Source organism: Ahaetulla prasina, chromosome 16, assembly GCF_028640845.1.
Source record: "Ahaetulla prasina isolate Xishuangbanna chromosome 16, ASM2864084v1, whole genome shotgun sequence".
NCBI lineage: Eukaryota > Metazoa > Chordata > Lepidosauria > Squamata > Colubridae > Ahaetulla > Ahaetulla prasina.
The window spans coordinates 10,299,747-10,323,103 of NC_080554.1; the positions used below are offsets into that span (position 1 = coordinate 10,299,747).

The following is a 23,357-nucleotide window of genomic DNA, read 5'->3' on the forward strand; positions in this document are numbered from 1 at the left end:
ACCTTGTCTCCATTTTGGGAGACTCGCTGCCTTCTTAATAATCTTGACTTCCGCTTTGGGGGGTAGAATTTGTGGGGTCGGGAGCGAGCAGCCCTTGAGGTCATCTATTCCAGCCCTCGGGAACTGAGTAGGGAAAAGGATGAAGAGGGTGAAGGAGTGTGCTTTTGATTCTTCAAAGGCTCAGATTTGATTCCTGCATTTAAAACTATTTAAAAGGGATGCGGTGGCTAAAATGCTGAGCTTGTTGATCGAAAGATTGGCAGTTCGGCGGTTCGAGTCCCTAGCGCCGTCTAACGGGGTGAGCTCCCATTCCTTGTCCCAGCTTCTGCCAACCTAGCAGTTTGAAAGCAGGTAAAAAATGCAAATAGAAAAATAGGAACCACCTTTGGTGGGAAGGGAACAGCATTCCATGCGCCTTTGGTGTTGGAGTCATGCCGGCCACATGACCACAGAGACGTTTTCGGACAGCGCCGGCTCTTCGGCTTTGAAATGGAGATGAACACCGCCCCCTAGAGTCGGGAACCACTAGCACATATGTGTGAGGGGAACCTTTATCTTTATTCAGGACTCCTTTGGATACTGTAAAATTTGGGACCAAAGGCGCCCAAAGCCAGCTGTGCCTCCGAGGCCCTCAACCGATGAAACAAGAATTTAAAATTTTACCATTTTCTTTTTGCCCCTGTACAACAACCCTGCGGAGTAGGGAGGCCGGCCGACAGCCTAGCTCCAACCTCCTAGTCGCTCTGCCCGTCTAAACAGAGCCGCGAAGCCGAGTCTCTCCCCATCGCTCAATCTCTTTGCTCGACTCCATAGTGTCTGTTTCCCTTTCAGCTGCCCGGGGTTTTCTAGTGACGCACAGAAAATCGGAAAAATGACCCATTTCCTCTGGGCCTCGGCTCCAGCCAGCTCACGCTCTGCCTTGGGGCAGTTTGTTACCACATTTTTTTTTTAAAAAAAACTTTTTCCTATTTGTGTCTAATAATAAAAAAAGGGCTGACAATGAGGATGGGAGGGAATTCAGGCACAAGCCACTATCAGATCGAGCATGGCACCGTTGGCTCATGCCAGACAACCTCACCAGCTTGCCTTCGCCGTGCTGTGTCCAGCGTGGAGAGGAGGGGGGAGGCGGAGGGGGATGCTAGGATGTACTCACACTGAAGGAGGGCAGAAGGACAGGGCGGGGGAGTGGGGGGCAGATTACGGGCAGAGATGGGAAAGTCCAGATTCGGGGGGGAAAAACAAAACAAAAACCCAAATGAGTTGCCAATTCAAACTAGGATTCCTGCTTCTTCAACCCGGTGCCAAATTCTGCATTTCACTGGGTAGTGGAAAAGTTTCAGGGTGGGGGAGGACGGAGGGAGGGAGGGAGGGAGGGAAGAATCATGCAATCAGAAAAGGAGGTAAGAGGGAAAGGAGGGAAAGAAAGGAGGGAAAGAGGAGAAAGGGTGGGAGGGAGGAAAAGGGAGGGGCAGAGTGAGAAGATAAAAGAAAGAAGAAAGAAAAAGAGGGAGGGAGAGGGAGAATGAAAAAGAGAGGGACAGAGAGAACCAAAGAAAGAAGAGAGGGAGGAAAAAAGAGAGGGAAAGAAAGAAAAAAAAAGAGAGAGAGATGGAGGGATGGAGAGAGAGGAAGGGATGGAGGGATGGAGAGAGAGAGAGATAAAAGGATAGATAGATAGATAGATAGATAGATAGATAGATAGATAGATAGATAGATAGATAGATAGATAAAAGGATAGATAGATAGATAGATAGATAGATAGATAGATAGATAGATAGATAGATAGATAGATAGATAGATAGATAGATGATAGATGGATAGATAGATAGATAGATAGATAGATAGATAGATAGATAGATAGATAGATAGAAGGATAGATAGATAGATAGATAGATAGATAGATAGATAGATAGATAGATAGATAGATAGATAGATAGAGACAGACAGACAGACAGACAGACAGACAGACAGACAGACAGACAGATTCCCAGCTGTCCTCTCCTCCTTCCTCAAGCCTTAGTCCAATTTCATGGAATTAAAATCAGAATGAATTTTAAAAAGCCAAAGAAAATTATTAAAAGGCTGGGAAGCAACGGATAAATGTAACGTATTGATCAATTGCTCCCTGAGCGTCCTATAAGGTAACAACTGAGCAACTTAATTGTGAGATTCTTACCTTCCTAGGTGAGAGGGGGCAGGGGAAGGAAGGGGAAGGGAAGGAAGAAAGAGGACAGAAAGCGAGAGAGAAAAAGGAAGAGGAAGAGGAAGGAAGGAGGAAGGAAGGAAGAAAGAAAAAAGGACAGAAAAAGAGAGAGAGAAAGAGGGAAGAAGGAAAGAAAAAGGAAGGAGGAAGGAAGGAAGAAAAAAGAGAACAGAAAGAGGAAGAGGAAGAGGAAGGAAGGGGAAGGGAAGGAAGGAAGAAAAAAGAAGACAGAAAGAGAGAGAGAGAGAGGAAGGAAAGGAGGAAGGAGGAAGGAAGGGGAAGGGAAGGAAGAAAGCAGAAAGAGGACAGAAAAAGAGAGAGAGAGAAAGAGGAAAGAAGGAAGGAAGGAAGGGGAAGGGAAAGAAGAAAGAAAAAAGACAGAGAGAGAGAGAGAGAAAGGAAGAGGGAGGGAGGAAAGGAAGGAAGGAAGGAAGGAAGGAAGGAAGGAAGGAAGGAAGGAAGAAAGTAAGTAAGTAAGTTAATTTAAAGGTAGTTTCCTAATTTCTTTGCTAAAGCGAAAACAGTCCTCAACCGTTCCCCAAAACCGATTTACCAACTTGACTCATTCATTCAACTAAAACAGCCAAAGCCGAAACATCAGCAAAATTCAGTCTCCTTTAAGTAACCGGGGGCCATGTTTTTTTTTTTTTTTTTTTTATTATTATTATTATTATTATTATTATTATTATTATTATTATTATTATTATTATTATTATTTTTAAAGGGGGGGAAATTGCAAAACTATCTTGGGGGAAGGGATGCTCTTCTCCGCAATCACAAAGGCCTGTTTTGAAGGCAGCCGACCTCTCCAGATTGATGCTGGATGACGCCAAGATTGGAGTCTACTTTTTATTTTTTTTTCAGGAGTCCCAGCAGACAACAATGGGATATAAAATCCCTTTGATCCTAGAGGGAGATTAGCTTTCCTCCCAGAAATTCTCTCTCGCTGCTGCGGCTTTCATCCTACGATATTTCCAGGAGTGGGAAATGTAGAAAACGCCAGAGCAAAAACTCAAAATAGCAAATTGTCTTATGAGCCACACACACGCGCCTCGCTTTAAAATCAAAATATCCGGGGACAATTTCACAGCCCAAAGTGACATTTTCAGCGCGGGGCTGAAAAGAGAAATCTAAAAACAGGAACTTTTAATAGAACAGAATAGAACAGAACAGAACAGAATACGGAAAGGAAGAGAAGAGAAGAGAAGAGAAGAGAAGAGAAGAGAAGAGAAGAGAAATCAGAAGAGAAGAGAAATTGGAATAGAATAGAAGAATGAAATAAAGAATAGAAGAGAATAAAATAGAAGAGAAGAGAAATTGGAATAGAATGAAATAAAGAATAGAAGAGAATAAAACAGAAGAGAATAAAATAGAAGAGAAGAGAAATTGGAATGGAAGAATAAAATAAGAATAGAATAGAATAGAATAGAATAGAATAGAATAGAATAGAATAGAATAGAATAGAATAGAATAGAATAGAATAGAAAAGAAATCGGAATAGAATAGAAATTGGAATAGAATATAAGAATGAAATAAAGAACAGAAGAGAATAAGATAGAAGAGAAGAGAAATTGGAATAGAATAGAATGAAATAAGGAATAGAAGAGAAGAGAAGAGAAGAGAAGAGAAATTGGAATAGAAGAATGAAATAAAGAAGAGAAGAGAAGAGAAATTGGAATAGAAGAATGAAATAAAGAATAGAACAGAACAGAACAGATTTTTTTTATTGTCCAAGTGTGATTAGACACACGAGGAATTTGTCTTTGGTGCATATGCTCTCAGTGTACAAAAGGAGAATAAAATACCTTCTTCGAGAATAAAAAGATACAACATTTAAGTGATAGTCAAGGTTACTAATAAGCTATCAAATCGTACTAGGAAACAAATAAAAATAATATAATTGAAAGATACAAGCAACGTGGATATAGTCGTAAGTGGGAAGAGATAAGATACTAGTGAGGAAGAGAAGAAGAATAGTAATACAGTCTTAGTAAATTATTTGACAGTGTTGAGGGAATTAGTTGTTAAGCAGAGGGATGATATATACAGAGTAATATATATATGCAGAGTGAGAGATATGCAGGGAGTCCTGCACTTAAGACAGTTCACTTAGTGACCAAAGTCACAACAGCACTGAAAAAAGGAGACTTAGAACCGTTATTCACACTTAACGACCGTTGCAGCCTCCCCGTGATGCAAAATTTTGACGCTCGGCAACCGGCTCCTACTTATGACGGGGTTCATGTGCGTGATCCCCTTTTTGTGACTTTCGCACAAGCAAAGTCAACCGGGAAGTCGGATTCCCGTCACAACCATCTGACAAACTGAACAACCCCCCCCCATGATTCACTTAGCGACGGTGGCGAGAAAGGTCATAAAATGGGTGCGAAATGCACTCAACAAGTATCTCATTTAGCGACATAAATGTTGGACTCAGTTTTGGTCGTAAGTCAAGGGCTACCTGTATTTCAAAACAGAGTGCAACTTTCAGCTTTCCATCGCTTTAAAAACAGGTGTTATTTTTACACCAGTAATCTGGGTGTCATCAGCACCTGGTTTGCAGGCTGCAATATCCTAGATTTTTATTTTTATTTTTCGGTTCCCAAAGCTCTGGAACTGCCACCTGTTTCGTTTTAAAAGGTGTGTTATTATTTTCAGATATGCGGGGATGACGACAATACAGTCAAACCCAAATAATCTAAATTAATATGTTGTTTTCTCTGTCACCTTTCTTTCTCTTTTCTTTTCTTTCTTCCTTCCTTCTTTTTCTTTCTTTCCTTTTTCTTTCTTTCTTCCTTCTATTCCTTCCTTCCTTCCTTTTTTCTTTCTCTTTTCTTTCTTCCTTCTTTTTCTTTTTCTTCCTTTTTCTTTTCTTCCTTCCTTCTTTCCCTTCTTTTTTTTTCTTCTTTCTTCCTTTCTTTCTTCCTTTTTTCTTCCTTTTTTCTTCCTTCCTTTTCTTTCTTCCTTCTTTTTCTTCCTTCCTTTTCTTTCTTTCTTTCTTTCTTTCTTTCTTTCTTTCTTTCTTTCTTTCTTTCTTTTCCTTCCTTGGTGTTGTTTCAATTCCTTGTTTTTAAACGTTTTTAAAAACACTTTGCAAACCGCCCAGGATAGATAGTCAGGCACTGCATAAATTAATATTAGCCATCATTAATAATTATGCTAAGACTATTTATGGTTGCCGAAATGTTATGAAGCTTGCGTAACATTAATTAAATATTGTAAATAACTAAGATTGGTAGAAAAATTTGCCGTTGGTCGGTATTAAATAACTATTGGAAATAAGCAAGAACAATGTTGCTGAAAGGTTGCTTATTATTAATAACTACTGTAAATAAACTAGAATCAAGAGGTCCGAGTTTAGAAAACATGAAAAATGCATGTTTTGAATTAGCTGCATGGAAGCTAGGTCACTTCCACCATATGGGAGAACCATTTGTGTACTGAGTTCTAAAGCAGGTAGTCCTCGACTTACGATGACAATTTCTGTTGCTAAGTGAGAAAGTTTGAATCGCTAAGTTGTTGAATTGTTAAGTGAATCGCAGCAGTTAAGATACTTGCAAGGTTGTTAAGTGAATCTGGTGTGACCCCGGGACATGGCGACCGTCATATATATGAGTCCGTGGCCAAGTGTTTGAATTGACCACGGGAGGGGGGGGATGCTGCCTTATCTCGTAAGTGTGAAAAGGGTGATAAGAGACTGTTTTTTTGATGCTGTTGCAGTTGTGAATGGTCACTAAATGAACTCTTGTGAGTCAAGGCCTGCCTATATATCAACATCCTTCTCCTTGTGTTGTTTCTGCAGAGTCCTCGTAGCTACGTCCAGCCTTTTTTCAACCATAACTCCACCGCAATCCTCCTACCTTACTCCAGCGAGCAACTTTTGAGATGGGCCAAAGAAACGTACGGTGGGGTATCTTCCTTTGCGGAGTTGGAGGACCCTCAACGGATTCTGTTCCAAGTAGGGAGAGGTGGGTATTGTTAAAAGCTTGCTCAGTAGATTTCTCCCCCTTCCCAAATCATCCATCCATCCATTCATCCATCCATCCTTCTGTTTCATCCATCCATCCATTTCATTCATTCATTCACTCATCCATCCATCCTTCCAATTCATTCACTCATCCATTCATCCAATTCATTCATCCATTCATCCTTTCATCCAATTCATTCATCCATTTCATTCATTCATCCATCCATTTCATCTATCCTTCCATCCAATTCATCCATCCATGCACCATCCATTTCATCCATCCATCCATTTCATCTATCCTTCCATCCTTCATTCATCCATCCATCCATTTCATCCATCCATCCTTTCATCCTATTCATCCATTTCATTCATTCATTCATCCATCCAATTCATCCATCCATCCATCCATCCATCCAATTCATTCATCCTTCCATCCAATTCGTTCATCCATCCATCCATCTATCCATCCTTCCATCCAATTCATCCATCCATCCATCCATCCACCCAGGTAATCCTTGGCTTACAACCCAATTGAGCCCAAAATGTACGTTGCTAAGTGTGAAACATTTGTTAAGTGAGTTTTGACCCCATTCTACAACCTTCCTTGCCATGGTTGTTCAGTGTATCACTGCAGTTGTTAAGTCAGTTGTTACACGAATCTGGCTTCCCCCTTGACTTCGCTTGCCAGTCGGTCACAAAAGGGGATCCCTCTCTGCCCCCCGATGCAGAGCCTCATCCGAGCCTTCCCCAGACTCCAGGACTGGCCCCAACCTCCTCACTGTCCGAATCAGCTGCCAGCTCCTCTGGCGGGTCACAACACTCCCCATAAAATCCAGGCTGACGAGGTCTTCCTTCCTTCCCTGCGAAGTTGGTGAAGAAATCCCAACTCTTTGGAAAGGCTCACAATTTCTCTCTCCGCGTCAGAGCCCAGCGCAAATGAAGACTGCACCTTGACGCAGAATTTCAACGCCGAGTCGTATCTAGAGGTAGAGGTCCTTTCGCACAAGGTGGAGACGTGCCTGGATTCCCACAAAGCATCTGGAAACGTGGCTCACATCCTGTGGCTGCAACAGAGCCCATCAGGCGAGACTAGGTATGATTTGTTAGAATAGAGCTGTGGCGGAGCCGTGGTTAGAATGCAATATTGCAGGCTAATTCTGCCCGCTGCCAGCAGTTCGATCCTGACCAGCTCAAGGTTGACTCAGCCTTCTGTCCTTCCGAGGTTGGTCAAATGAGGACCCAGATTGTTGGGGGCAAGAGGCTGACTCCGTAAACCATTTACAGTGGGCTGTGAAACACTGTGAAGCAGTATATAAGTCTAAATGCTATTGCTATCTATCCATCTGTCTGTCTGTCTATCTACCTACCTATCTGCCTGGTGGCACAGTGGTTAGAATGCAGAATTGCAGGCTAATTCTGCTGATTGCCAGCAGTTTGATCCTGACCGGCTCAAAGTTGACTCAGCCTTCCATCCTTCTGAGGTCGGTCAAATAAGGACCCAGATTGTTGGGGGCCATAGGCGGACTCTGTAAACTGCTTAGAGAGGGCTGTAAAAGCACTGTGAAGCGGTATATAAGTCTAAGGGCTAGTGCTATCTATCTGTCTATTTTATCTATCTATTTTATCCATCTGTCTATTTTATCTGTCTGTCTGTCTGTCTGTCTGTCTGTCTATCTATCTATCTATCTATCGTGGTGGCACAGTGGTTAGAATGCAGTATTACTGGTTAACTTTGCCCACTGCCATCAGTTCGATCCTCACCAGCTCAAGGTTGACTCAGCCTTCCGAGGTTGGTAAAATGAGGACCCAGATAGTTGGGGGCAAGAGGCTGACTCTGTAAACCGCTTAGAGAGGGCTGTACAGCACTGTGAAGCGGTATATAAGTCTAAGGGCTATGGCTATCTATCAGTTTGTCTGCCTATTTTATCTATTTATCTATCTATCTATCTATCTATCTATCTATCTATCTATCTATCTATCTATCTATCTATCTATCTATCTATCTATCTATCATCGTGGCACAGTGGTTAGAATGCAGTATTACTGGCTAACTCTGCCCACTGCCAGGGGTTCGATCCTGACCGGCTCAAGGTTGACTCAGCCTTCCATCCTTCCGAGGTGGGTAAAATGAGGACCCAGATTGTTGGGGGCAAGAGGCTGATTCTGTAAACCGCTTAGAGAGGGCTGTAAAAGCACTGTGAAGTGGTACATAAGTCTAAGTGCTATTGCTATCAACCTGGGCTAAAATCGGCATTGTCCACAGGGCCAAATTACAGTTTGGTCATTATTGTTGAATAACTGCAATTCTTTTTTTGAACTTCTAGACAAAATTTAATCTCCCAAAGAAGGACATTTTTGAATTGTAACTTAAGATTCAGAAGAAAGGCGATTCTTCGTCTTCACTTTGTGTGTGTGTGTGTGGTTTTGTTTGCAGGATGCAGACGGTGGAAGTGAACATAAAAACAGTTTGCAAGGACGGACGTTCGGAGCAGAGAGCCGAGATGCCCTTGGCTCTGTGGCTGAAGAGCCACCAAAACATGCTGTGGAAAATGGGCCACGGGTTTTCATTCGTACAACTCTTGGTAAGAATGGATGCCGGGGAAGAAATCTCTTTTTTTGATGCAACTCGGCACTTCTTGGAAATTTATGGGCGAAAAGAAGCACTACAAATTTCCTAAGGGGGCAGATTTTCAACATCAGCCACAATAAATTTTACCGGTCTGCTGAGCGAAATACCAAACTATAAAGACCTCCCACAAACTCTGTTTGTTGATGAGATACAACCAGGGGTGAAATCCAACAGGTTCCGGCGAACTAGTAGCGGAAATTTTGAGTCGTTCGGATAACCAGCAAATACCACCTCTGGATGGCCCGAGTGGGGTGGGAATAGGGATTTTGCAGCATCCATCCCCTGGAGTGGAGTAGGATTGGGGATTTTGCACTATACTTCCTCTGGAGTGGGGAGGGAATGGGGATTTTGCAGCATCCTTCCCCTGGAGTGGGCAGGGAATGGGGATTTTGTAGTATCCATTCCCCAAAGTGGGGTGGGATTGAAGATCTTGCATTATCCTTCCCCCGGAGTGGGGAGGGAATGGAGATTTTGCAGTATCCTTTCCCTGGAGTGGGGCGGGAATGGAGATTTTGCAGTATCCTTCCCCTGCCACGCCCACCAGGCCACGCCCACAGAATCAGTAATAAAAACAATTGAATTCCACTACTGGATACAACCCTTAGAAAGGAACGCGCATCTCTAAAAGTGACCCACAAAAAGGAGTAATCACATTTGAAAGCAAGAGCTCACACTGGGATATGTTACACGGGTCAAAGTGGGACCCCTGGGAAACGTAGACCCCCAACAAGTTGTGGAATTGTCCTACTTTTGTTTTGTCTTCATTTTTCTAGAAGGAAAAGTTTCCTGGAAAAGGGGAGGGGGAGTTATGTCAGCAATCGCACAGGGAGGGAGAATGGCTTAAAAATGAGTGTGGACTGTTCGCTTTTTTTTTTTTAAAGACAGTAATTCTTAATAATTTCTAAGGCTGATTCTAAGATCGTTGCAAAATGGTGTTTTAAGCCTTGTTTTTCTCCTCCTCCTCTTCTTCCATTTTCTCCATCTTCTCTTCCTTCTCCCCTTCTCCTCTTCCTTCCCCTCCTCCTTTCTTCCTTCCTTTTCTCCTCCTTCTCTTCCTCCTCCTCCTTTGCCCTCTTCTGTTCCTTCTTTCTTCTTATCCATCTCCTCCTCCTCCTGTCTTCTTCTTCTCTTCCTCCTCCTCTTCCTCCCCCTTCCTCCTCTTTCAATTTCTCCTTTTTCTTCTCTTTCTCCTTTGTCCTCTTTGCCTTCTTTTCTTTTTTCTTCTTCTCCATCTCCTCCTCCTGACTTTTTTTCTCTCCGTCTTTTCTTCCTCCTCTCCTTCTCATCCTCTACTTTTTCGCCTTCTCTTCCTCTTCCTTTGCCCTCTTCGTCTTCCTTCTTCTCCACCTCTTGTCTTCTTCTTCTCCATGTTCTCTTCTTTCTCTTCTTCTCTTCCTCCTCACTTCCTCCCCCCTCCTCTGCTTTCTTTCTACTTTTTCTTGTCCTCGTCCTCCTTCCTCCTCCATCTTCTTTTTCTGTTCCTCCTCCTCTGCCTTCCTCCTCTTCCTCCTCCTTTGCCATCTTCTCTTCCTCCTCTTCTTCTTCTCCCTCTCCTCCACTCCTCCTCCTCCTCCACTTTCTATTTCCTTCTCCATGTCTTCCTCCTCCTTGTCGTCGTCTCCTCCTCCATCTTCTCCCTTTCTCTATGTCTTCTTCCTTCTTCTCTCTCCTTCTTCTTCTCCATCTTCTCTTTCTCCTTCTTTCTCCTCCTCTCTCTCTCTCCCTCCCTCCCTCAGGCATCTGGTAAATATTCATTTGCTACCTTCTCTGGAGTGCACAATGGTACGACCCTTCCAGACAACAAGGAGGAACTGATTCAAAAGGCCCGTAACAATTCCTTCGTGGCTTCCTACACCGAAATCCCTTCGGCCAAAATCATCAGCTTGGAATACAAGAGGATTTGTGGTGAGTCGGTACAATACAACCCAGGCTGGAGGCAGCCAGCTGGATTAGGCCAAGGAGAAGACAATATCTGCAGGATCTTGAAGGATCCAGACTCCATGGCCTAGCGGTTAGAAGGCTAGTTGAGTTGGGTTGTTGATTTGGGTGCTTCCAAGTGTTCTACGGAAACTTAAGAGAGTTTGGGAAGAACTTGATGGGGCTCTGAAAGAAACGAAGAACCAAGAAACCAAATTGAGAACATAGTTATCTCAAAACAGCCCATTTTCAGACTCAGACTCCAGTTGGAAGGGACTTCGGAGGTCTTCTAGTCCAACCCCTGCTCATGCAGGCGATCCTATACCATTTCAAACAAGTGACTGCCCAGTCTCTTCTTAAAAACCTCCAGCGATGGAGCACCCACAACTTCTGGAGGCAAGTCGTTCCACTGGTTAATTGTTCTCAGTGTCAGGAAATTCCTCCTCCCTATATTGAGTATGGAACTCAGAATACAGAATATAGTATAACAGAACTGGAAGGGACCTTGGAGGTCTTCTAGTCCAACCCCTGCTCAAGTAGGAGATCCTATACCTATACCTTTTTGCCATCGTGTGCCAAAAGCAGGGGTCTCGCGCATGCGTGTCCACACCCATAATTCAATGCCTCCCCGCGCATGCATATACGAGCCCCCTGTGCTCCCCCCGCTTTTGGCACACACGGTGGGCCCAGTAGGCCCATTTTTCACTCTCCCCAGACCCCAGAGGCTTCCTTGGAGCCTGGGGAGGGTGAAAACAGCCTTCCTCCCCCATGAGGCCCTCCGGAGGCTGGAAACAACCTGTTTTCCAACTTCTGGTGGGCCCAGCAAGGCCTGAAAATCAGTTGGCCGGCGTGCGCTTGCATGCTGGAGCTGAGCTAGGGCAACGCTCACGTGCCCACAGATATGGCTCCGCGTGCCACCAGTGCCACGCAGCATAGGTGGCACGCAGAACCCTTGCCATAGGTTCGTCATAACGGCCCTATACCATTTCAAACAAGTGGCTGCCCAGTCTCTTCTTAAAAGCCTCCTGTGATGAAGCACCCACAATGTCTGAAGGCACTCAAGCTTTCACCTCCTGATAAGGAAGTTCTGGAGATCTTTTTCTGTGCCGGTAATAGATTCCACAGTCTGAAGAATAATTTGGAAATACTGGTCAAGGCTTTCTAGATCCCAGGTCCATTGTTCAGTGTAGGATTTGCAGAGATACAGCGCTCCATCTTGAGGCCCCTGGAAAAGAAAACAAGCCAGGAAGGTCAATCTCATGGTCCTTCTTCTCACATGTCTTTGGGTGTGTGTGTGTGTCATGTTTTACAGGCTCAACTGTCGTCACAACTACCCCAACACCCCAGACAGCCGAAAACCTGACCCTCAAAGTCCATCACCTCATCAACCTTTGCAAACCGTGGAAGTGTTTGGATAGCAGCATCGAGATTGCTGTCCTCAAGATTTATCTGAAGGTAAGGAAGTCCATTTGGGATCCTGGGCAGCTCTGCCTCAGTTTCCCTGACTGGTTCCCCCTCTTCCGGGAAGGTCAGCCAAGATTAATCAACTCAGACTCTTCCACGGATGTTGGGCTACCTGTTCTGACCTAGGTGTTCCCAAACTCCTTGTCCCGACAAAAATCCTTTTTTATTAAGTTACTGTGAATTCTTCGCATTCACATTCTAGCAAAGTCTTTCAAGGGTGAATTTAGAGTCACAGACCTGATCTGGCTTGGGGAGCTGCAAGGCTGATATCTTCAAAACTTGGCAAGGAGCCATGAACCAATTCAGCGAACTAATTGTCTCCTGCAAACTCCACTCCCCTTTCGCTCCTCTTTTATTCCCTCTGGGAGGGGCCATTCATCATCCACCTCTGGCTTTACTCCTGAGTCGACCCTTGTTCTTTAGCTGTTCCCTTTGTCTGGCAACTCTGTGCACGCGCACACTGGGAACAGGCCCCAGCTGTTCATCTGCCTCATTGATGTCTGACTTCAAAGGCAGCTGATAACTATCAGACAGCCCTGGCCCTCTCTCTGCCTCCAACGCAGAGCCCTCATCACAGCCTTCCCCAATCTCCAGGACTGGTCCATGTTCCTCCCCAACCTTCTCACTGTCTGAATCTGCTGCCAGCTCTGCTGGCTGCTGGCGGGCCACAACACTATCTATCCCAGAAGCCCCAGGCAGACTGCCATGAATCAAAAATATAGGGGTTGCATCAATACACCCCAACTGAGTCAGAGGTTGTGTAGGTTTAGCACAACCGGGGACTCCAACCTCACACTTCTTTTCTCAGCGACCCTGCTGAAGAGTCCCGTCGAACCCAGAAGCTCGTTCTCTCCTCGAATTGTCCCTGTTGAAACATCTCCCAGCTAACCATGGTTCATCCTTCTCCTTGCAACCCTAGGCTTTACCTACGCAGGTGGATGCCATCACCTTGAAAGATCCCAGCTGCAGGGCCAGAGACAACACAACTCATTTTGTACTCAACAGCATCCTGGACAAATGTTCCACCCAACTGGAAGGGGGTGTCCATGTGAAAAACCAGGTATGGTGGGTTTTTTTTTAACACGTTGCCCCAAAAATCCTGACCTGCAGCCCCCCAAAACTTGATCTGGACTCTCCCAGAGCCCCCCCTCCAAATCCTGGTCCGGAGCCCCTCAAATCCTGGCCTTAAGCCCCCCAAATCCTGACCCAAATCCCCCCCAATCCTGGCCTGGAGCTCCCTAAATCCTGGCCCAAAGCCCGCCAAAACCTGACCTGAAGCCCCTCAAGTCCTGGCATGGAGTCCATTAAATCCTGGCCCAAAGCCCCCCAAAACCTGACCTGAAGCCCCTCAAATCCTGACCCAAATTCCCCCAAATCCTGACCCAAATCCCCAAATCCTGACCCAAATCTTGGCTGAGCTTCCTAAATCCTGGCTCAAACCCCCAAAACCTGGCCGCCTCCCAAATCCTGCCCCAAAGTCCACCAAAACCTGACCCAAGCCCCCAAATCCTGACCCAAAACCCCCAAAACCTGACCTGAAGCCCCCAAAACCTGGCTGGCACCCCAAAACCTGACCCAAAGCCCACCAAATCCTGACCTGGAGCCCCCAAATCCTGGCATGGAGCCCCCCAAAACCTGGTCGAGCACCTACCCCCCAAATCCTGGCATGGAGCCCTCAAATATAGCAGGGGGGTTTATGCAACTCTTTTCTCTTAAAGCCAAATTATTCAAAGGCATTTATATCAGACTCCCACATACGTATTTCTTTCTCTTTTTAATGGTTCCAGCTCATAATAACGTTGCCGGTGTTTCCGGGAAAAGTGACGGTAAGAAGAAATTTCTTTTTCACTCTAAAACTAATTCCCAGTTATTCGGTTGTAATATCTTTCCTGAGGCTGCGCTGTTATTACTCTGGTGAATTTTTTTTGAGATTTCTTAATACTCAACAAACACACACTGCAGCTTTTCAAGGAATTACTCCACTGCTTTTTTATTATTATTAGTTTTAAAGTCAGAAGAGGAGGTGATAAGAGTATTCTTATTTTTTTAAAGAAAAGCCAGAATTCTGCTTTGCTCAGCGTGCAAGAGGGGGGAAAAAATACTCCTCGGTCTTAGGCATATCTGCCGTGAGTTTGAATGGGACATCCCATTATGCATATATAGATTTAAATCCTGCAAAATGGGGATGCTTTAAACCAGGAGTCAGCAACCTGAGGCTCTGGAGCCGCATGTGGCTCTTTCATCCCTCTGCTGCGGCTCCCTATTGCCAGTCGGCTCCACAATTGATAGGGCTTTTGGTTAGGACAGCTAGAGGAAAAAAGATTCCGCTCTAGGAGGAGACTCTATGGTGGCGGAACCGGACTTCTGGTCGGCTCCAGAATTGAATGGGGGGCTCCCAGTTAGGACCTTTGCGGCTCTTTTGAGTATTTAAGGTTGCCTACCCCTGCTTTAAACACACAGAAAAAGATATTTCTTTCTCAAGCCGCGCAACTGACTGGCCCAAATTTATTTATTTTTACTTATCCCTAATTTCATCCTCCAATGTTCAATAATGTTATCTGTATGGTCGGCAACTGGCGGCCCCACCTCTTCAAAGCAGACCTTGGCCCTGGGTTAGGAGGGCCTATTAAGACGAGATTTGTGAGAAGAGGTGATTCCTGCTAGGAAAATTATTAAGTCATGTGAAATGCAAAGGCTCAACATTTCTGCTTTGGAAACAAGGAATCGGATTCATAGGTATGTAGGTCTTGGCGTATTCGGGTCTTTTCCCGTGTAAGGTTGAGAGTATCTTGGCGACGTTTCGACGAGGTCTCACTCATCATCTTCAGGCTGGTGCTTACGGCTTCATGCTTGTGCGAGCAAAGCGTGGTCGGAGCTGCCGTCTCTCTATAAATACCCAGGTTGTCGTGTCCCACTCCTCCGCTGACAGCTGGGTCAGGGAAATCCGAATCAGGCTTGCCTCTGCAGCTCTGCCCAAAGTCCTAGCAAAGTCCTCAGAGCAGGCAGGAGACCAGTAAATGACTTCAGCAAGATAAGTTCGACTTTGCCTGACTCAGAGACTGCCAGAAAGCAGATCCTTTATATAGGCCATGGGGTGTGGCTCCATGACTCAGCACTCATTAAGGCCTGCCCCTCCCTTCCCTCTGTTGCCTCCGCCTATCCAATCTTCTGATGCGAGGGTCACTCCAATCAGCTGTTGGGAATAAACCCTCCTCAGGCTCACATGCTGTGGAGGAGGGGGAGGGGTCTAGCTGCTCCGTTTGCCTGGGCATGGAGTCAGGGCTGGGGCCGGGAGATTCTCCTTCTTCTGCAGTTTGTGTGGGCATGGAGCCAGGACTTGGGCCGGGAGGCATTCATTCCTCAGTGTTCGGGAGCAGGTAAGAAGGCCCTGGCTGCTCTGAGGGCGGGCAAGACACAACACAGGTTGTTACAACACAGAAGACTAATGGGCACCCAGCTAGGACCACACCCACACAGGATGCTACGAAACAGCCGACTAATCTGCAAACATCAACTCCACCAACCAATCAAGAGGTAACAACACAGTCAACCAACCCGCTTACAGCAACAAAGCCAGCACTCCCCACCTCCCCACCAGTATTTATAGAGAGACGGCAGCTCCGACCACGCTTTGCTCACACAAGCACGAAACCGTAAGCACCAGCCTGAAGATGACGAGTGAGACTTCGTCGAAACGTCGCCAAGATACTATCAACCTTACACGGGAAAAGACCCGAATACACCAAGACCTACACACACACACACACACACACACACACACACACACACACACACACGAAATTGTTCCATGCAAAGGCTTGTAATCCAGTTGTTTTTGATCCTCGGTTGCAGGTGCCCTTTGAATGTGATCTCCCAGAGAAAGTTTCTCTCCAGCTTTACAACTCGGAAGATTTCGCCTCGCCGAGCAATCCGGTGATACAAGCTCACCAAGTTACCTACGTGGAGGTAATGCTGGTCTGGTGGATTTGGGGTAGGAAGGTAGACCTCAAGTCCCAAGGACAGAAGGGTGTTGGGAGCTGAAGTCAAGGAAGGCGGTGTTCAAAAAAAAAAACCCCTTAACTCAACTAGGCAAAACCAGCAGATGCAAAAACACACTTGGGGAGACAAGTGGGGTTGTTGTCAAGCTTGGTGTGGCTCCACGTCTTGGTCAAACGGAGTTTGGTGGGCGAATCTAGGATTCCAGGTGTTTTTGTGAATATGGGAAATAGGTTAATGCAGGGATAAAGTAAGGGGTGAGAACAGGGGAACCAAACCCACCTTCGTTGCAGACCAGTGTCCTTGAAAAAAAATGTTGTGACTAAGATTCCCATCACCTTCCTCCTCAGTGAGTCTTGCGGTGGCCTAGAGGTGGAGTTCTCGCCTCACAATCAGGAGGGTGTGAGTTCAATCCTAGGTATTAGCTGATATTTCTCTCTCTGGGCACCATGAGAATATATCTGCTGAATAAAACTCGGCACTGGCAACAGGAAGGGCATCTGGCCAGTAAAACACTCAGCTCCATTCAGTTGCCCCGACTCCACCCCGCGAGGGATTATGGGGTCGTTAAACAATGAATAACAACATCACTTTCCTCAATAGGTCTCGCTCCGAACCGCCATGAAACAATTTTCTCTAGAAATGGGAGATTGTTTCTTAAAACCCCGAGACAACCCGCCTCAGTTGCTCTTCCACCAAGGGGTCTCAATGAGCTACTCGGTGGCGACCCTGAAATCCCCCAGCCCAAAGACTCAACGCTTCAGCTTCACCTACAAGCCAGAAGAAGAGCTGTGGTCCACCGATTCGGCCACCCTGGTTTGCGTGGTCCATCTAAACACCTCGGTGAGTTGGCCTCTGAAAAACTGCCTTTGTCTTGTGGATGATAATCATGATGGTGGTTATCCATTCAGCCGTGTCCAACTCTTGGGCCAGGTCTCTCCAGGTCTCCTGATCTTGCCCTCAAAACGTCTTCTGAGTGGTTCTAGGCATTGGCTGGTGTCAGCTTTGAGGGTCTCCAGCCACCATGTCAGAGGTGGGTTTCAGCAGATTCTGACCAGTTCTGGAGAACCGGTAGCGGAAATTTTGAGTAGCTGGCATTCTTTTCTCCAGTGAAATACACCTAGTTCTGGTGGCTTGGTGACCGTTTGAGGCTACGACAGCCCTCAAAAAAACAGAAGTCACAGATTCCAAATTCTGAGGTAATCCTGTGGTTGCATTTTGGCTTGGCAACCGGCCCTCATTTAAGGCCATTTGCATCGTCCTGCAAGTGACGTGACCCCAATTTAATAACATTTCTTGCCCTAAATCAGGTTTATTTCCAGCCAAAAACTGCCCACTACAGACAATGGGTCCCCTTTACAACCACGTTTGTTTACGACTACCGCCAAAAAATGTCATAAAATTGGGTTGGCTCCGCGAGTGCCTCGATTTGCCAGCCCTACTTTTACATGCCTCGATTTACAAGCCCTTACATTTACATGACCTACGATGGAAATTCTGGGCTCCATTACAGTTGAATGGAGTGGTGCGGTGGCTTAGAGGTGGAGCTCTCACCTCACAATCAGGAGGCTGTGAGTTCGATCCTAGGTAGAGGCAGGTATTTCTCTCTCTGGGCACTCTGAGAATATATCTGCTGAACAAAACTCCACATTGGCAACAGGAAGGGCATCCGGCCATTAAAACACTCTGCTGGCTCCATTCAGTGGCCCCGACTCCACCCCGCAAGGGATTATGCGGACGTTAAAAGATGATGATGATGGTCATAAGTCGAGGACTATCTGAGTTCCTTTGCGTAACAGGAATTAACTCTGTTTTCTGGTACTTGGTCTATTCAACACTTGTCCTTTATGATATCCCTAATAACTACGGAAAAAAAGATGTTTGCTGTTGCCAAATAAAGCAGTTTTTTTAAAAAAAGAAAAGGGGGAAGAATTATTTCTTTTCAATTGAACTTGTTTTTCCCTTTCCTTTTTTAGAACGGCAAACTTCGAAGTTACGAAGGCTCTTTAGAGGTGATGCTGAAAAACTACAACCCTGGATCCCACAGTGAGTTCTTTCCTACATAATATCAATCCATGGTGTGCTCTTTTTTGCAGGAAAGTTGGTTCATGCCTTTAAGCCCAGAATTTCAAGTCTGGTGGCATAAGGTATTCTGTTGCGAGCAGAGGAGTGGAGGACTCTTCTTGTGAGATATTTCTGGCGACGTTCAATTGTATTGATGTCTGAAATGAGGTGTGGATTCCAGGCAGATGAGCTGTAATCGAGAATTGGTCTAGCAAATGTTTTGTATGCTCTGGTTAGTAGTGTAATATTACCGGAGAAGAAGCTACAAAAGATTAGGTTTACAACTCTTAATGTCTTTTTGGCGATGTGGGCTCTAGCACTTAGATCGTTTGAGATGAGTACTCCAAGGTCCTTGACAGAGTGAAGGTCATCTACAAGGTCATGTCCAGCTAGCTTGTATTTTGTGTTCTGCTTTTTTTCCTGATGTGTAAGGCAGAGCATTTTTTGCTTGAGATTTGGAGTTGCCAATTGTTTGACCATTGAAAGTCAAGGTCTTTTTGAAAGGTAGCAGCATTGTCTGTGGTGTTAAAATATTTTTACATCATCGGTGAAGGGAATGCAGTTGCTTATAATATAATTGCAAAGGTCATTTATGTATAGGTCAAAGGTCAAAGGTCATTTATGTATAGTATGAAGAGTGTTGGCCCCCTCAAATACTGGAATACTGCTATCGTGTTATCCTTAGTCCTTCTTTTCACAAAATTCAAATTACGGTGTCCCATTTCTGAAACTCCAACTCAAAGCGGTTAAGTCCTTCTCCATCTTTCTCCTTCGCCTGGCTCAGGGCCATAGCAATAGCCATGTCCTGGTCACCTCACGATGGTGACAACTTGTGACGCCTGCACTTCCATCCCCACGGGGGCCACATAGGGTGGGCATCCGCGGTTTAGCCGGAAGGCGTGCACCATGACCTTGGCTGGTGGCACCTCTTAGCATGGAGCTATGGTCAGAGAAAGCACGCAAGGACAACGGAAGGGGATTTCAACTAGAACTGAAGCCAACTGGCCCCGCCCAAAGCCAGAAGTGGGATAATGGAGGGTGAGGTGTCATTTTTGATGTAGAACAGTGACAGGACCCGAAGGACCTTATCTCCTCCATTATCCCAGCTGATGTGGCTTTTGACTTCGCGGAGCACGGCTGGCGTCCAGACGTCTGGTGCAAGAGAAGGAGATAAATGTTGAGGAAGCAGGAAGAATCGCATCTTTCCAGACGGATGTTCAAGAGATAAAGAGAATTCAGCTGGCGCAAAAACGGGTCCGATCATTGGCACGTGGCCACGTTGCCTCCAAGTCCAGAAGTTCTCCTGGAAGCTACTATAAGGTGAAAGAAGAGGACAAAAACTTTAGGATTCAGCGTCAGAAGAGAGATTTCCAGAACGGGAAAAGAAGACGTTCCTGAAAATCTCCTTAGTTTTTTTGTCTTAGCAGATGTCCATGTCTCCATGTGAGGAAAACTTTGAGAAGATCTCCCCTTGCAGGATTTCATAGGATTTTGAGGACAATTCAGTAGAGTTTTGAGTCTCAAGAGGACAAGTTCCCCAAAAGCCAGCAGAATCTGGAGAAGGAAGCGCATAAAACCAGGATAAAACCAAACCCGGGTTCATTTTCAAACGCATACCAGCTAATAAGGCAATTGTCTTCCCTGTATCAAACCATTTCTTTAATTGGTCACATACACACACACACACACATATATAAACTAGGTTTTCTATCGAAGCAACCTGGTCTACCCAAATATAGGAAGGCATATACTGCCTCCCTTTCGCCTTTCAGCCCCAATCCAGGAGCCTTCAGGCAGTTTCACGATAAACTATTTTGTGTTAAAATTTATATTTAGAGGTTTTTTGAAGGCATATTTGACTTAGAGGTTAATACATCTGCCTAATATGCAAGCAAGCCCAGGTTCGAATCCCAGAAGGGTCAGGCTAGCTGATGAGAGCTAATTAGCTTGAAATAGATCTATAAAGGTCTCCCTTTATTTCTTTTTCAGCTCCAATCCAGGAGCCCTCAAGCCGTTGCAAATCACGACAAACCATTTTATACCAAATATATATTGCTGATAAAGAAATAAAGGGAGACTAGAATAGATCTATTTCAAACTTTTTAGCTTTCATCAGCTAGCCATACCCTTACTCGGATTTGAACTTGGGCTGCCTGCATATTAGGCAGTTGTATTAACCTCTGAGCTACACATTCTCCTCCCTTTATCAGCGTGTGTGTGTGTGTGTGTGTGTGTGTGTGTACACACACACATATGTAGGTCTTTGGTTATTCGGGTTTTCTCTCGCGTAAAATTGGAAGTGTCTTGGCGACGTTTCGACGAAGTCTCATTCATCATCTTCAGGCTTCAGCTTCGTGCTTCTGGGAGCAATGAAGAAGCACGAAGCTGAAGCTCCCAGAAGCACGAAGCTGAAGCCTGAAGATGACAAATGAGACTTCGTCGAAACGTCGCCAAGACACTTCCAATTTTACGCGGGAGAAAACCCGAATAACCAAAGACCTACATACAAACACCTGCGAAAACCTCAGAAAACACACACACACACACACATATATATACATACACATATATATATACACACACATATACATGTATGTATGTATATATGTATGTATATTCTTCCTTTTTCTTCCTTGTGGTGGCCATTTTCCCTGCAGACCTGTGTAGACGCACAAGATTTCTCACTGGAGACGTGCAGATGTCTTATTACAGGTGGAGACGAAACAGCATACAAGTGGGGGAGATTCAAAAAATATCCACATGGTGCTTTAAAAACAACCTGCACCTGAACATCAAGGAGATGGTGTTGGACATCCGGAGGAAGAGAGAAGAACCTGCCCCACTTTACATCTTGCGGGTGGGGGTCGGTGCTTTAGAGAGAGTTTCCTCCTTTAAATTCCTGGGAGTCCATCTCAGCGAAGACCTCACCTGGAAAAACAACACGATCCAGGTGGCCAGGAAGGCCCAACAGAGACTCCATTTCCTTAGAGTCTTGCGTTAAAAACAGGGTGGGACAACAACTGATCCACAAGAGAAGGCGTCCTCATTTATTGCATCACGGTATGGCATGCCGGTTGGACAGCCGCAGATAGAAAAACGTTACAGAGGGTGGTAAGGACAGCACAAAACATTGTGGGCTGTCCCCCAATACGAGATCGCTAGGGCTCGCTGCCTTAGAAGAGGAGGAAAATCCTCAGGGACAACTCACACCCTGGTCACCATGTCTTACCCTCCTACCATCGGGAAGGAGATATAGAAGCATAGACAGCCGCACAAACAGGCTGAAGAACAGATTTTATCTATGGGCTGTCAGACTCCTGAATGTGAAATAACATCATAACTACGTAGTATGATGGACTTGCAGAGCTGGCACAACGTGTAACATGTTCACCCTGGTGCAATAGGACTGGGTGTTTTGTTAATATGATTTATTGGGCTAGGGATTTTCTGCCTTCACTGTGAGTTGTGTTGTGTTGGGGAGCGGGTGCACTGAGGGAACTCAACCAATCTCATTGTACCTATGTTGTGCACTGAGAATAAAGATTTGAAATTTGTAGGACGAAGGGACGGATTTCCCAAAATAAAACAAAGCCACTTCAAGAGGGATGAGCCCTCCACCCACCAAGAATGAAATCCTCCATCATTATTCCTGCTGACTAAAAATTTGGGGTTCTGCGGTTGTAGGGAGCAGTGGTGGGATTCAAGTAATTTAACAACCGGTTCTCTGCCCTAATGATTTCTTCCAACAACCAGTTTACCAAACAGCTCAGAAAGTTAACAGCCGGTTCTCCCGAATCGGTGCGAACTGGCTGAATCCCACCACTGTCTATAAGGTCCCTTCCCACTCTGTTAATCTGTAAAGGGTATTGAGACTCTAGAAAGAGTGCAAAGAAGAGCAACCAAGATGAATAGGGGACCGGAGGCTAAAACATACGATGAACGGTTGCAGGAACTGGGCACGGCTAGTCTAGTGAAGAGAAGGACCAGGGGAGACAGGATAGCCATCTTCCAATATTTGAGGGGCTGCCAGAGAGAGGAGGGGGTCAAACTATTCTCCAAGGCACCTGAAGGCCAGACAAGGAATAATGGCTGGAAACTGACCAAGGAGAGATTCAACCTAGAAATAAGGAGAAATTTTCTGACCGTGAGAACAATCAACCCATGGAACAGAAGTTGCCTTCAGACGTTGTAGGTGCTCCATCCCTGGAAGCTTTCAAGAAGAGACTGGACTATCATCTGTCAGAAACGCTGTAGGGTCTCCTGTTTGGGTGGGGGGTTGGACTAGATGATCTATAAGCAGTGGTGGGATTCAAGTAATTTACCAACCAGTTCTCTGCCCTGATGATTTCTTCCAACAACCAGTTTACCAAACCGCTCAGAAAGTTAACAGCCGGTTCTCCCGAATCGGTGCGAACTGGCTGAATCCCACCACTGGACATGAGGATGGGGAAGGCAGGCATGGAAAAGGGCCTCTTCGCAGTTCCTTCCTGCCAATCGAGTAGGCCTTTCCAATATGGATGTTTTCCGTCCTTCTGAAGTCTTCCTTCCTGCCTCGCTCCTGTGCGGCTCCCTCCGGACAGCAAAACAATAAAACGAGGAAAAACTCTTGACACGAACTCGGCCCCAGAGGGCCCCGGCCGAGCACATCGCGCACGTCGGATGATTTGCATGTTCGGTGTCCTTGTTTTGGCACAGGAAAACCTCGGGAGGAATGTGGCTGGTCTTAAGAAAGAGGATCTAAGAGACATAACGAAAGCTTTCTAATATGGCTAAGCTAATGTGAACAATATTATGCGACCATTATTAACAATATGCACACAACGATGACGTTCACTGTCTTTTTGTCATTCGCAACAAATTGTATTCGGACAACACGCCGTTCATATCAATATGAAGTTCTTTTTTAATGTTTAGGAAAGAAAAAAACATATATCTAAATAAACACAGAGTTAAAAATAAAAAATAAAGCCAATCTAATCTATTTTTTTAATCCCTTCTCCGTAGATGAAGGCTTGAGGATTAGCACCGTGCTGGGAATCGCCTTTGGTGCTTTTCTGATCGGAGTCCTGCTCACCGGGGCGTTGTGGTACATCTATTCTCACACTCGTAAGTTGTGT

The 23,357-nt window shown here is 45.4% G+C and overlaps 1 protein-coding gene across 1 annotated transcript in view; it reads left to right on the top strand.

Moving 5' to 3' along the window:
* Positions 1 to 23,357, top strand: part of ENG (endoglin) — a 39,264-nt gene that overhangs the window by 11,305 nt on the left and 4,602 nt on the right. The window contains exons 4-14 of the mRNA XM_058159368.1: positions 6,006 to 6,171; positions 7,095 to 7,263; positions 8,605 to 8,752; positions 10,536 to 10,704; positions 12,029 to 12,171; positions 13,100 to 13,240; positions 13,968 to 14,006; positions 16,033 to 16,146; positions 16,780 to 17,019; positions 18,153 to 18,222; positions 23,245 to 23,346. Of these exons, the coding sequence (XP_058015351.1) occupies positions 6,006 to 6,171; positions 7,095 to 7,263; positions 8,605 to 8,752; positions 10,536 to 10,704; positions 12,029 to 12,171; positions 13,100 to 13,240; positions 13,968 to 14,006; positions 16,033 to 16,146; positions 16,780 to 17,019; positions 18,153 to 18,222; positions 23,245 to 23,346 (1,501 nt within the window). The remainder of the gene's footprint in view (positions 1 to 6,005; positions 6,172 to 7,094; positions 7,264 to 8,604; positions 8,753 to 10,535; positions 10,705 to 12,028; positions 12,172 to 13,099; positions 13,241 to 13,967; positions 14,007 to 16,032; positions 16,147 to 16,779; positions 17,020 to 18,152; positions 18,223 to 23,244; positions 23,347 to 23,357) is intronic.